Genomic DNA, 15,677 nt, shown 5'->3' with positions numbered 1-15,677 from the left:
CATTAAAATCTAGGTGAATCTAGTTTCCAAGATAAGATAGGAAGAAAACTTTAGTGTAGTAGTTGCCTAGAACCCGTTGTAATCTAGGTATGTATCTAGTTTTCAAGGTGAGATAGTGTGAAAATCTTGGTGAAATTATTTTAGTGGAACCCTAAGGGTGGTTAGACTTTGGGAGAGTGGACTACGTATGTGTGAAGACATCGAACCACTATAAATTGTGTTGTGCCTTATTGTATTTATTTTCGTTATATCTGTGGTTTAAATTTATTATTAATCTTAAATATAATTTATTATATTTATCAAATATATATTTTTAAAAAAAATTATTAATCAAGAATATTTATTAAAATTGAGAAAAATTTTAATCACTCAATTCACCTCCGTCTTGAGTGATCATACCCTAAGGGACCAACAACCGTAAATCTTAATTTATTTGATTTAATTAAGGCAAGGCTTGACTAACAAGCTTAGTGAGTGAAGGGTGGGGTTAATTACACCAATAATAACCCAACTTTGCATTATATTACTATTTGGTCATTAAACTTTGAAATGTTACCTGTTAGTCACTGATATTTCAAAACGGTTACTGCTTAATCACTGAACTTTGAAATGTTACCTGTTAGTCACTGATATTTCAAAACTGTTACTGCTTAGTTACTGAACTTTAAAATGTTACCTATTAGTCACTGATATTTCAAAACTGTTACATTGAACTTTAAAATATTACCTGTTAGTCACTAATATTTCAAAACTGTTTCTCATTCGTCACTCGTGAACTTAAAGTTCAATTACTATCGAGTGACGGGTGAAAAACGATTTTGAAATATTAATGACTAGCAGGTAATATTTTAAAGTTCAGTGTAACAGTTTTGAAATATTAGTGACTAATAGGTATCATTTTAAAGTTCAGTGACTAAGTAGTAATAATTTTAAAATATCAGTAACTAATAGGTAACATTTCAAAGTTCAGTGACTAAACAGTAACCGTTTTGAAATATCAGTGACTAACAGGTAACATTTCAAAGTTCATTGACCAAACAGTAATAGAATACAAAGTTGAGTTATTATTAGTGTAATTAACCCGTGAAGGGTGTGTGAGCAAAAAGAGTAAATCTCAGAGACCTTTATTACTATTTATAAAACACATGAGATCTTTGCACAAATAGCTTAAATCGCAAGAAATGTGAGAGGAATTTATTCAAAAATTATTCCAACTTATAATATAAAATTTCTCTTTAAAGATAAAATACCTGTAAGGGCCCACTCCCGAATGTGCCCGCTAGCATAGGACATTCGAAAGGAGGTCATCACAAGGATGATATAGAACAATACCTCATAATAAACACCCATATTTATCTATTCTCACGCAGCGGAATATCAATAACTTTCGTTACAAACCAATGTTGATACATCTAGGCTTTTAGGCCATACAAACCGAATATGAGGCTTTAATGTAAAACAACAATTTAAAATCTCATCAATCTACATCACCAAAACGCAACTAGGATCTCCGAGTTGAGTGCCTCTATACACCACTACCCTTGGGTTGTAGTCCCACTGGACTCGCCCTTAATGACTGCTTTACCTTTACCCGGAATGGCATAAGAAGATCAAGTGAGCCACAAGGCTCAGCAAGTTCTAGTACAAAGGAGCAGTATGAAGAAAGAGAAATCATGATGACACCGAGATGAGTGTACAACGACTTCATATCAATATTCAATTATATAAGTCGGAAATCATATCTCATAAAATTATAAATTTCAATTTTTTTGTTCATGTATAATCATACAAGTGCATACATCATAAGTATAAATCCCATAGGCTCATAAGCCACGATGCAAAATATGCGTTAATCATCATATCAGTAAATCAACACATAACGTATCGAGCACAACCTGCCGGGCTATGGCCACCTCGTCCCGCGTCAGGCGCTCCTAGGGTACCCTTTATTTCCGCGCAAAATAATAAGTGCGCTAAGAACATATATATATGAGCATCATGTACATGTATGCATCATGTATGCATTTACCAGCAATGTAAAATTTAAATTCTCGTTCTCAATATACATTTAATACCATTGAAGAATGTTATGGCAAAATTTGTTATTTTTCCACCATACAATCGCTCTAATACATTAAGTAAATGTTTAATTAATATTAATAAAAATTTTCGGATGGGTACTGTAGCGGGGTACTATACGGATAGGGTATGATACTGTAGCAAGATACTGTATGTATACTGTACGAATACGATATTATACTATAGCGAGATACTATATAGTATTGTATCGAGATACTATATAGGTACTGTATGGTACTGTATCGAGATACTGTATTGAGATACTGTATAGGTACTGTATCGAGATACTGTATAGGTACTGTATTGAGATACTATATAGGTACTGTATTGAGATATTGTATAGGTACTGTATGGTACTATATTGAGATACTGTATAGGTACTGTATCGAGATACTGTATAGGTACTGTATGGTACTGTAGCATCCGAATTTTTCACACATTAACTTGATATTTTTCCACAATTTCATGGGACATTCGAGTATAGACATTAATTATCCAGACATCATTCACATATAAGATATACCAATAAATACACTACAATGAGCAATGAAGGTGAACAAACTCCCATCATAATGGAGGTGAAAAATGCCATTCACAGAATAATATTGGGGTGAATCAAACCCCTTTTGAGACATCAAATAGACTCACAATATTTAGGAATTTTATACTATGTAGATTGAAAAATTTTAATAGAGATGCTACACATGGAAGGGGAGAAAAATAAAAGAAGAAGAAGAAGGGATACTTGCCTGAGGATGAATAAATCAAGATGAAGCACCCGCACAGAAGCTCCAATTGCCACCGAAATTTAATAGAATAGAAACAGTAGAGGAGAAAAAGAATGCGTATCAGATGAGGAAGAAGAAGAAGAAGAATAGAATAAGAAGAAGAGAAGAAGTCGGGAGGGAGAAGAAGAAAAGGAGATAAAGAGGAAGAAAAAGAAGGTGTAAAAAAAAAGTGAAAGAAGAAAGTAGGAGTAAAAGGAAAAAGAAGAAGTAAAAGGAGGAGTGAAAGAAGAAATGAGAAGTAAAATAGGGAGTGAAAAACAATAAAGAATAAGTGAAAGAAAAGGTGAAAGAAGAAAAAGAAATGGGGGTTGGGAAGTAATGATGCGTAGATGGTGGGTGTTTATTTATTTATTTATTTATTTATTTTTTGTATTGGGCTTAAGCCCAAATAAATGGCCCATCTTCTATTTCCTTAAAGGCCCAAGCCCGACTCTTAGCCCACTTGCCTTAAATAAATTGAAGCCCAACTCATTATCCCATCCATTTAATTTAAACCCATACATACAAGCCCATAGATCTATTTCAACATTAAGAATCAATTTTGCTCAACTTATATAATAACTAAAATAAGTTAATACATCATTCTAAAATTCTAGACCCAATAATGGGTCGTTACAATTTCTCCCCCCCTTCAAAGAATTTGGTCCCCAAATTCCTGTCTGGTCACTCGAATAGCTGGGGGAAACGACGCCTCATCTCCTCCTCGCGCTCCCAGGTAGCCTCATCTAAAGAGTGACGCTGCCACTGAATTTTAACAAATGGAATCGATCGATTTCGTAGCACTTTCTCTTTCCTCTCCAAAATACTAACAGGTTTCTCCTCGTATGTGACATCCTCCTTGACTTCTATAGTCTGATAGTCGATGATATGCTGGGGATTTGGCACGTACTTCCTTAACATGGACACATGGAAGACATTATGAACGCCAGCTAACTGTGGTGGCAAGGCCAACCTATAGGCCAAAGGGCCAACTCGTTCCAAGATTTCAAACGGTCCAATATAGCGAGGACTAAGCTTCCCCGACACCCCAAATCTGCGTACGCCCTTTATGGGCATCACTCTCAGCCATACGTGGTCCCTAGCTGAGAACTCCAAGTCTCGACGTCTTTTATCCGCATAGCTCTTTTGACGGTCCTGTGCGACCTTCATTCTAGCCCTGATAATCCGAATCTTTTCTGATGTCTGCTCAACAATCTCTGGCCCCAATAATGCTCTGTCTCCAATCTCCTCCCAACAAATGGGTGATCTACACGGCCTGCCGTAAAGTGCCTCATAAGGCGGCATACCAATACTAGAGTGGTGACTGTTGTTGTAAGCGAATTCTACTAGTGGCAGATGATCATCCCAACTACCCTGGAAATCCAACACACATGCCCTCAATATGTCCTCTAATGTCTGGATGGTCCTCTCTGACTGTCCATCTGTCTGAGGGTGGAACGCGGTACTAAACTTTAGCTTCGTCCCCAAAGCATCTTGCAACGCTCCCTAAAAGTGTGAAGTAAATCGAGGGTCCCGATCCGACACGATACTAGAGGGAACTCCATGTAATCTCACCACTTCCTCCACATATAACTTCGCAAGGTGGTTCAAACGGTAAGTCTTCTTAATCGGTAGGAAATGGTCTGATTTCGTCAAACGGTCTACTATCACCCAAATAGCATCGCACCCCTTCGCTGTCCTTAGTAGCCCTGACACGAAGTCCATGGATATGTTATCCCACTTCCACTCTGGAATGGGCAACGACCGTAGGAGACCTGCTGGTTTTTGATGTTCTGCCTTAACCTGCTGGCACACTGCACACTGGGATACATATATTGCCACATCTCTCTTCAGACCATCCCACCAAAACTGCCTCCGTAGATTCTGATACATCTTCGTCGTGCCGGGGTGAATCGTATAGCGGGACTTATGAGCCTCTGCCAAAATCTCGTTCCTGATCTCCGCATCATCTGGTACACAAATCCGATCTTGGAATAGTAGCATCCCATCGCCCCTTTGGCTGAAACCCACTGGGGAAAACTTCCCCACATCTGCCAAGATCTGGGCCAACTTCACATCGTGTGATTGTTGCACCCTAATCTGTTCCATCACATTAGGTTGTACCCTTAGGTACGAACAATACCCCGTAGGTCTCTCTTCGGGTCCAGAGATAGATAACTCCCCCATCTGACTCAAAAGCATCCATTCCTGGGTCTTCATAGCCGCCATATAAGCCCCTCGGCGACTCAATGCGTCGGCCACCACGTTGGCCTTCCCCGGATGGTACAAGATCTCACAATCATAGTCCTGCAAAGCTCCATCCACCTACGTTGCCTCATGTTCAACTCCTTCTGGGAGAAAAGGTACTTTAAACTTTTATGGTCAGTATAAATCTCCACCTTCTCTCCATAGAGGTAATGCCTCCAAATCTTGAGAGCAAACACTACTGCCGCTAACTCCAAGTCATGGGTAGGGTAGTTCACCTCATGTTTCTTCAATTGTCTCGAGGCATAGGCTTTCACTCGTCCATCCTGCATCAATACACATCCGAGACCTGAGTGTGACGCATCACTGAAGATGGAAAATGTCTCTCCACTCCTAGGAATAGCCAATACCGGTGCTGAGGTTAGCCTCTTCTTCAACTCCTCAAAGCTACGCTCACAAGCCTCGTTCCATTCGTACTTGACTTCCTTCCGAGTCAACTTTGTCATAGGAGAGGAAAGCCTAGAGAAACCCTCAATGAATCTTCTGTAGTAACCTGCTAGCCCCAAAAAGCTCTTGATGCCGGTTACTGTAGTTGGTTGTGGCCACTCAATCACTGCCTTCACTTTTTCAGGGTCTACTGAAATACCCTCACCAGATACTACGTGTCCCAAGAAGCCAACCTGTCGCTGCCAAAAATCACACTTACTGAACTTGGCATACAACTGCCTCTCCCTCAGCCTCTGCAATGCCAGCCTAAGGTGGGTCTCATGGTCCTCCAAACTCGACGAGTAGATGAGTATGTCATCAATGAACACTATAACAAAGCTATCCAAATACTCTCTAAACACCCTGTTCATCAAATCCATGAAGACTGCCGGGGCATTAGTCAACCCAAATGGCATGACCACAAACTCGTAATGGCCGTACCTAATGCGAAAAGTAGTCTTCTTTACATCTTCTTCTCTGACCCTCACCTGATGGTATCCAGACCTCAAGTCAATCTTCGAAAAGACGGATGCTCCACGTAACTGGTCCAACAAGTCATCAACACGGGGGAGGGGATACTTGTTCTTCAACGTCACCTGATTCAACTGCCGGTAGTCAATGCATAATCTCATGGATCCATCCTTCTTCCTCACGAATAAAACTGGAGCACCCCAAGATGAGGCACTCGGGCGGATGAATCCCTTCTCAATCAATTCCTCCAACTGCACCTTTAGCTCTTTCAATTCATTTGGAGCCATCCTGTAAAGAGCCCTAGAAACTGGCTGCGTACCTGGTACTAAGTCAATAGAGAACTCAACCTCCCTCGATGGCGGCAATCCTGGCAACTCTTCAAGAAATACATCGGGAAATTCACAGACCACCGAAATATCTGGCAATTCCATCTTGTCCTCATTACCAATCGTCACTAAAGCCAAATATGCCTCGCAACCATGTCGCATTAATTTCTCCGCCTTCATCACCGAAATCAAAGGTGTGGAGCTCATTGGTTTAATGCCTCTATACACAACAATTGGCTGATGAGGCAACTCAAAATGAATTACCTTGTGCCGACAATCAACCTTAGCATAGTGTTGGGATAGCCAGTCCATGAGATCAAAATCTTTTATGTCTAGCACCACCAAATTCCTCGAAAACTCCTTATCGTGCACCATGATTTTACAATCCCTATACACCTCACTACCCACCATTTTTGTATCTCCCGGAGTAGTCACAATCAAATAATATGGTAACAATGTACTGGAAATTGGAATATGACATACCACCCGAGGTGCAACAAAAGAGTGTGTGGATCCCGTATCAAATAAAACACAAACATCAATATCATATAAGGATAAGATACCTTGCATTGTGTCTTTCCCTTGCTCTGCTTCAGCTGTAGTCAAGGCGAACACTCCCCCCTGGATGTGGGGTCTATCAGCATCTGCGGTGCTCTGTCCTGATGGTAGTGCCAATGATGGTGCCATCCCCTGAAGTCTAGGCACTGACTGCCTCTGCCCAGATCTATCACTCTGATACCCCGGCCTTTGGCCTCCTCGCTGGGGTGGCACTGAACAAACGTTGGCCTTATGGCCCTTGCGCCCACATTTAAAACATGTCACCTCCTGGTTGCCTGCTCTACCTGACCCCTGAGGGCAGTCCCTCTGTACGTGCCCCGCCTGACCACAAGTGTAACATATCACCCCTCTGTCATAGCGGCATGGGTCACGATGCCTCTTTCCACATGTCTTGCATGGGGGGATGTCTGGCGTGCCTCTCGAAAGCCCTGGTGCACCCTTCCTCTTCCTGTCATTGCCCTGTCCCTGGGCTGAGCCTGACCCCCTAGTAGCTGTCAGGGCTGCTCTCAGCTCACTCATCTCTCTCTCAATGATGTATGCCCGATGTACCAGTGTAGAATAGTCAGTGAACTGCGCACCTGCCAGCTGAAATCGAATCTCCACTCGCAACCCTCTCAAGAACTTGGTCGCTTTCTTCTCATCAGTGTCTACTAACTCGGGGGCAAAGCGTGCTAGGGAGGTGAACTCCTCCTCATACTGAGCCACTGACATGTTGCCCTGGGTCAACTCGATGAACTCGTATGTCTTCTGGCTACGAACCTAGGCGGGAAAATAATTGGCGTTGAAGAGCTCCCTAAATTCAGCCTAAGATGGCTCCCTGTTCCTGAATCGCAGTCTGGCCGTCTCCCACCACCTCTCAGCTACTCCCCGAAATAGGTATGTGGCCAGCTGTACCTTCTGTGCATCAGTGCATCCTATGGTCCGCAGATGTTTCTCTATTGCCATCAGCCACTCTTCTGCAACCAGAACGTCGTTTCCCCCTCTGAATTCTGATGGCCTGAGTGCCATGAAGTTCCTCACCAACTGACTGCCAGCATTACCATCCATACCCTGAGGCTCGACCTCCTGCTGCACTGGGTTCGACGTCTGACTACTAACATTTTCTTGTAAGATTGGCTCATTCCCTGCTACCGGCGGCACCTGTCCTGGCCTGCCTTGATGGGCCATGAATTCCTCGAAATGCCTCAACATGGAAGCCATCGTGCCCCTCAACTCACTAACCTCTTGGCGCAACTCTGCCACTGAATCTGTAGGAGTAGGCGATGCTGGGGGTGGTGTAGGGTTAGGTACAGGTGCAGGCTCCGGAATGGGATCAGGACCTGGAGCAAGAATTGCCCGATTGCCTCGGGCGCGTGTCGGCGGCCTTCCTCGACGTCCACTCATTTCCTGTACAACCAAAAGACCTTTTAGTACTCCATCTTAACTTAGTCTTACTAGACTACTAAACACACATCTACTCTACCCACCAATCCTAAGTGTACAGAGACTCTCCTCACTCCTATACCTAATCGCTCTGATACCAAAACTGTAAAGGCCCACTCCCGAATGTGCCCGCTAGCATAGGACATTCGAAAGGAGGTCATCACAAGGATGATATAGAACAATACCTCATAATAAACACACACATTTATCTATTTTCACACAGCGGAATATCAATAACTTTCGTTACAAACCAATGTTGATACATCTAGGCTCTTAGGCCATACAAACCGAATATGAGGCTTTAATGTAAAACAACAATTTAAAATCTCATCAATCTACCTCACCAAAACGCAACTAGGATCTCCGAGTTGAGTGCCTCTATACACCACTACCCTTGGGTTGTAGTCCCACTGGAGTCACCCTTAATGACTGCTTTACCTTTACCTGGAATGGCATAAGAAGATCAAGTGAGCCACAAGGCTCAGCAAGTTCTAGTACAAAGGAGCAGTATGAAGAAAGAGAAATCATGATGACACCGAGATGAGTGTACAACGACTTCATATCAATATTCAATTATATAAGTCGGAAATCATATCTCATAAAATTATAAATTTTAATTTTTTTGTTCATGTATAATCATACAAGTGCATACATTATAAGTATAAATCCCATAGGCTCATAAGCCACGATGCAAAATATGCGTTAATCATCATATCAGTAAATCAACACATAACGTATCAAGTACAACCTGCCGGGCTATGGCCACCTCGTCCCGCGTCAGGCGCTCCTAGGGTACCCTTTATTTCCGCGCAAAATAATAAGTGCGCTAAGAACATATATATATGAGCATCATGTAGATGTATGCATCATGTATGCATTTACCAGCAATGTAAAATTTAAATTCTCGTTCTCAATATACATTTAATACCATTGAAGAATGTTATGGCAAAATTTGTTATTTTTCCACCATATAATCGCTCTAATACATTAAGTAAATGTTTAATTAATATTAATAAAAATTTTCGGATGGGTACTGTAGCGGGGTACTATACGGATAGGGTATGATACTGTAGCAAGATACTGTATGTATACTGTATGAATACGGTATTATACTATAGCGAGATACTATATAGTATTGTATCGAGATACTGTATTCAGATACTGTATAGGTACTGTATGGTACTGTATCGAGATACTGTATAGGTACTGTATTGAGATACTATATAGGTACTGTATTGAGATATTGTATAGGTACTGTATGGTACTATATTGAGATACTGTATAGGTATTGTATCGAGATACTGTATAGGTACTGTATGGTACTGTAGTATCCGAATTTTTCACACATTAACTTGATATTTTTCCACAATTTCATGGGACATTCGGGTATAGACATTAATTATCCAGACATCATTCACATATAAGATATACCAATAAATACACTACAATGAGCAATGAAGGTGAACAAACTCCCATCATAATGGAGGTGAAAAATGCCATTCACAGAATAATATTGGGGTGAATCAAACCCTTTTTGAGACATCAAATAGACTCACAATATTTAGGAATTTTATACTATGTAGATAGAAAAATTTTAATAGAGATGCTACACATGGAAGGGGAGAAAAATAAAAGAAGGAGAAGAAGGGATACTTGCCTGAGGATGAATAAATCAAGATGAAGCACCTGCACAGAAGCTCCAATTGCCACAGAAAATTTAACAGAATAGAAGCAGTAGAGGAGAAAAAGAATGCGTATCAGATGAGGAAGAAGAAGAAGAAGAATAGAATAAGAAGAAGAAGAAGAAGTCGGGAGGGAGAAGAAGAAAAGGAGATAAAGAGGAAGAAAAAGAAGGTGTAAAAAAGAAGTGAAAGAAGAAAGTAGGAGTAAAAGGAAAAAGAAGAAGTAAAAGGAGGAGTGAAAGAAGAAAGGAGAAGTAAAAGAGGGAGTGAAAAAAAATAAAGAAGAAGTGAAAGAAAAGGTGAAAGAAGAAAAAGAAAAGGGGGTTGGGAAGTAATGATGCGTAGATGGTGGGTGTTTATTTATTTATTTATTTATTTTTTTTTTTGTATTGGGCTTAAGCCCAAATAAATGGCCCATCTTCTATTTCCTTAAAGGCCCAAGCCCAACTCTTAGCCCACTTGCCTTAAATAAATTGAAGCCCAACTCATTATCCCATCCATTTAATTTAAACCCATACATACAAGCCCATAGATCTATTTCAACATTAAGAATCAATTTTGCTCAACTTATATAATAACTAAAATAAGTTAATACATCATTCTAAAATTCTAGACCCAATAATGAGTCGTTACAATACCAAACTCCGCCTGGAGATGTTATCCACTGTCGGTCCCAAGCCCGGATAAAGGAAGAGGGTTGTGTTAGATAGCCGTTAGCCAACGTAAAACTTAGTCGGATCCAAAACATGAACTCTAGACAAATTATAAAAAATCGTTTGTGTGTGGGCGTAACCCTTCATAGCGACGCGCTACATTTCCCCTGTGTAGTGTCAAGTGAGCGAGGACCGCTGCATCAACGCCCGGATGTAGTGACAAATGAGCAAGGGTTCCTGCATTTGCTTGGACGGATGTGGGTAAAGAAGTTAGTCCAAAATCAAAATCAAAATCAAAACCAAAATCAAAATCAAAAACAAAATCAAATTCAAAGTCAAAGCCAAAAACAAAATCATAGATTAAGGATTGGGTCATGGAACATAGGAACATTAACAGGCAAAGCTATGGAAGTGGTAGATGCGATGGTTAGGAGAAAAATTAATATTATGTGCCTTTAAGAAACGAGATGAGTAGGCAAAAAAATAAAAACTTTATCAGAAACTGGATATAAAATATGGTACACAGGAAATGATCGAGTGAAAAATGGAGTGGGGATTATTATGGATAAAAACTTAGTAGATGAAGTAGTGGATGTAAAGAGAATAGGGGATAGGATTATTATGTTGAAGGTTAGTCTAGAAAGAATAACTATGAATATCTTTAGTATATATGCACCACAAGCGGGGTTAGGTGATGAGATAAAAGCAAAATTTTGGGAGGACCTAGAAGGACTCATACAAATGATACGAAGAGGAGAGAAAGTGATTATATGAGGTGACTTAAATAGGCACGTGGGTAGAGACGGAAACGGCTATAGAGAGGTTCATGGAGGGTATGGATTCGGAAAAATTAATAATGAGGGTAAGTTTATTCTAGATTTTGCTATGGCATATGGGCTCATCATAACCAATACTAGGTTCAAAAAATGGGGCGAACACTTAATCACATATAAAAATATCACATCAAGCACCCAAATAGATTATTTCCCCATGAGACAAGAGGATCGGTTATGTTGTAGGGATTGTAAGGTGATACCGGGAGAGTGTTTGACTACTCAACATAGACTTCTAGTACTTGACATCCAAGTAAGAAATTGGAAGAGAAAAAATCACATAAAACAAAATCCAAGAATCAGATGGTGGGATTTAAAAGGGGAGAAATAACTAATCTTCAAAGAAAAATTAAAGGGTAGAAGAGAATGGAATGGAAAAGGACAAACAAACCAAATGTGGAAAGAAATGGCTAACGCCCTGAGAAGCACGACAAAGGTAGTCCTTGGAGAGACAAATGGTAGAGCTCCTAACCTTAAGGAGTCTTGGTGGTGGAATGAAAAGGTACAATTGAAAATTAAAAATAAAAAAACTTGCTATAAGGCTGTATATCAATGCAACAATGAAGAAAATCAAAAAAATTATAAAGAAGCAAAAAAGGTAGCAAAAAGAGCTGTTAGTGAAGTAAGGTCAAAATCATATGAGAATCTATATAAACGACTTGATACAAAAGATGGAGAAATGGATATATATAAATTAACTAAAGCAAGAGAAAGAAAAACATGAGATTTAAATCAAGTGAAATGCATAAAAGATGAATATCAAAATGTATTAGTGAATGAGGGAGCGATTAAGGAGAGATGGAAGGAGTATTTCACAAAATTATTCAATGATGGTTGCGACACAAGAGTTAGGTTGGGACATCTTAGTAACTCCGAAGGGAACGTGAGCTATACATTTTATCGACGCATAAGTTCAAATGAAATAAGGCAAGCATTAAAAAAGATGAAAAATCATAAGGCGTTGGGACCAGATAATATACCAATAGAAGCATGGAAATGTATGGGAGAATAGGGCATCTCCTAGCTAATGCAATTATTTAACGCGATCCTTAAATAAAAAAAGATGCCAGATAAGTGGAGGAAGAGTATTTTGGTTCCTATATATAAGAATAAAGGAGATGTTTAAAACTGTGAAAATTACAGAGGAATTAAGCTAATGAGTCATACCATGAAATTTTGGGAGAGAGTAATAGAGGAGAGGCTCAGAAAAGAAACAAAGGTCTCGAAAAATCAGTTTGGTTTCATGCCTGGTAGGTCAACAATGGAAGCTATATACCTACTGAGACGCCTAATGGAAATGTATCGGGATCATCAGAAGGACTTACATATGGTGTTTATAGATCTAGAAAAGGCCTATGATAGGGTTCCTAAAGAAGTATTATGGAGGGTTTTAGAGAAGAAATGAGTCAGAATAGCCTATATACAAGCCCTTAAGGACATGTATCACGGTGTAGAGACAAGGGTCAGAACATGCGGAGGGGATACTGAACCGTTTACAACTACAATAGGACTGCATCAAGGTTCTGCACTAAGCCCATACTTATTTGCTCTAGTAATGGATGAACTCACTAAAGATATTCAAACAGAGGTGCCATGGTTTATGCTATTTGCAGACGACATAGTGTTGGTGGATGAAACAAAAGAATGAGTGAACACTAAGCTTGAGTTGTGGAGAAGCAATTTAGAATATAAGGGATTTAAATTAAGTAGAAAGAAAACAGAATATATGGAATGTAAATTTAGTAAGAATGAAAGAGTGGATGATGTTATAATAAAATTGGAAGACCAAATCTTACAAAGAAAAGACCATTTTCGATATTTGGGATCAGTGATTCAAAAATATGGAAAAATTCACGAGGATGTCACACATAAAATTAAGGCAAGTTGGCTAAAATGGAGACATGCATCGGGGGTGTTATGTGATGGTAAAATCCCATTAAAACTGAAAGGAAAATTCTATAGGACAGCTATAAGACCAGTCTTGCTATATGGCTCAGAATGTTGGGCAGTCAAATACCAGCAAGAGCAAAAGACGAGTGTAGCGGAGATGAGGATGTTAAGATGGATGTGCGGCCATACAAGGAATGATAAGATTAGAAATGAAGTTATTCGTAATAAGGTAGGAGTAGTACCAATCGAGGAAAAGATGAAAGAGACTAGACTAAGATGGTTTGGTCATGTGAGAAGGAGACCAATAGACGCTCCTGTGAAGAGAATTGATGCAATTGAATAATTAGTCAAAAAAAAAAGGTAGAAGCAGACCCAAGAAAACTTTGGGAGAGACATTAAAGTTTGATATGAAGTGTATGGATCTAAATGAAGATATGACAAAAGACAGAAATACATGAAAGTCTAGAATTTATGTAGCCGACCCCACATAGTGGGATAAAAGCTTGATATGTTGTTGTTGTAAAGATAAAATACCAATAATAAGATTTTTTGTTGAGCTTTAAAAATTAATAAAATTGTAAAATAGGAAAAATTTGAAAGCTAGTTAACTTTTGGAATTTCTCATATTATTAATTAAGTTTAGCATTTAAATTCATTTAAGATATATTATTTTTATTAAAAATAATATAAATAGAACATGTGTCACTTATTGAAAATACATGTCAGTCAATAAAGTTGTTAAACACGACCTTTAATTTATTATTATACTAGACGTTATAGCCTGCGATGCGTGAGTTTTCTTATAAATAGATAATAGTGATATTTAAGTTATATTTTTTTTTATAAATATTGTTAGTATTAATTTTTAATTTTTTTGAAATAAATTTTTGCTTGGAATATATTATAGATTTTATTAGCTTTGTAGATAAGTGTGAAATATTTTTTATTATTTTATTCTTATTGTTTGATTTTTTTGTATAATGTGTACTTTTTAAATTTCAATATCGTAGTTGAATGATTTGTTTGATTTCTTTTGTAAGATTTAAATTGGGTTTATGAAAATAAATAATATATTTTCAATTGAAAAAGGTTTTAATAGACATAAAATGAACCTAATACAATTATAATTATGTGTGTGTGTGTTTTTTTTTCTTTTTACAATATTTTTTAGTATAGTATCATTATTGTTTTAGTTATGTACCTTTAATCTTTACATAATAAGTGGATATGTATAATTAAGGTGCGACTATTGACATGTTTTTTGTTGATAAATATTGAAGTTTAAAGGTTTATTATGTTTGGATGGTGAGAAATTGAAAATATCATAAACTATGTTTGGATGGTAAGAAATTGAAAAAAATCATAAAGAATAAGAAATACTATATATTTTTGTTACTCACTATGAGCATTTAGGTAATTACAAAAGATAGAAATACGAAATGAAACCTAACATTGCAAATAATCTACTCACTGAATTGAAAAATTTGATTTTAGGTAGGAATTCTAAAGATATACGAATTGTATTAATATATAATGTGCGGGTGTAAGTACTTGGCCTTCATAATATTTGATATTTGAGTTTAGTTGTTATTAGCGAAAGATAATTGCAAAACAGAGGGTTAGTGCAAACCAAAATCGAAAACCAGATTTATCTGTAATTAAAGAACATGAAGAACAGTAAGTAAAACTTCCTATTAAATCGTTCAAGGCAAAGATCTGGTATGTTCGTTCACCACTTTGGTAACGCCAACGAATAGAAGCCACAAAGAAGCCCCTAAACAGAAAGCCCAGAAAACCCCCAATACCTCTCTGTTGAATAGAACGAAACACTCTTTCCCCCAATCGATCAAAGCCACACAAAGTAGGTCACCACAATGGTAGATCAGTCACAAAGATGGTGAGTCAAAAGCACAAAGCCAAGAGAGAAAACTTACCCGTAAAAGAGACCTAAGTCCCAAATATGTAGAAGTTGAGATCGGCATCAAAGGATAGTCTTTCGCACATAAGGAAAGGCGACCGCGAGAATAGATGAATAGATCAACCCACAAAAGGCAAAAAGTCCCAATCACAATCGGCCGAACATGGAAGGTGGGAGAGAAGTAATCGGCCAAGGAAGGGAACACCAGAGAAACTTAGGTTTCGTCCATGAGAGGGAAACACCAAAAAAGGGCCACAAAATGGCCTTATATATGAGGGCTTTAAGGCTAAACAAGGTGGGCTTGAGTTTCAACAAAATTGGCTCCTAAAGCCCATTTGTCCTTCAAATATATGATTAAGGGCTTGTGGCTCATTTTCTAAAATGGGC

At 38.6% G+C, this 15,677-nt stretch overlaps 1 protein-coding gene across 1 annotated transcript; it reads right to left on the bottom strand.

The window, feature by feature from the left end:
- Positions 1–3,376: 3,376 nt before the first annotated feature.
- Positions 3,377–8,275, bottom strand: LOC127802115 (uncharacterized). Its single transcript, XM_052337807.1, is given in 5 exon segments — positions 3,377–4,017; positions 4,390–4,772; positions 4,923–5,158; positions 5,161–7,651; positions 7,787–8,275. Coding segments are annotated over 5 exon segments (4,086 nt in total). The 3' UTR covers positions 3,377–3,530.
- Between the last annotated feature and the right edge of the window lie 7,402 nt (positions 8,276–15,677).

The sequence above is a fragment of the Diospyros lotus genome, chromosome 5 (assembly GCF_014633365.1).
Source record: "Diospyros lotus cultivar Yz01 chromosome 5, ASM1463336v1, whole genome shotgun sequence".
NCBI lineage: Eukaryota > Viridiplantae > Streptophyta > Magnoliopsida > Ericales > Ebenaceae > Diospyros > Diospyros lotus.
The sequence above is the reverse complement of the archived record's forward strand: the minus strand, read 5'-3'. Positions and strand labels throughout refer to the sequence as shown.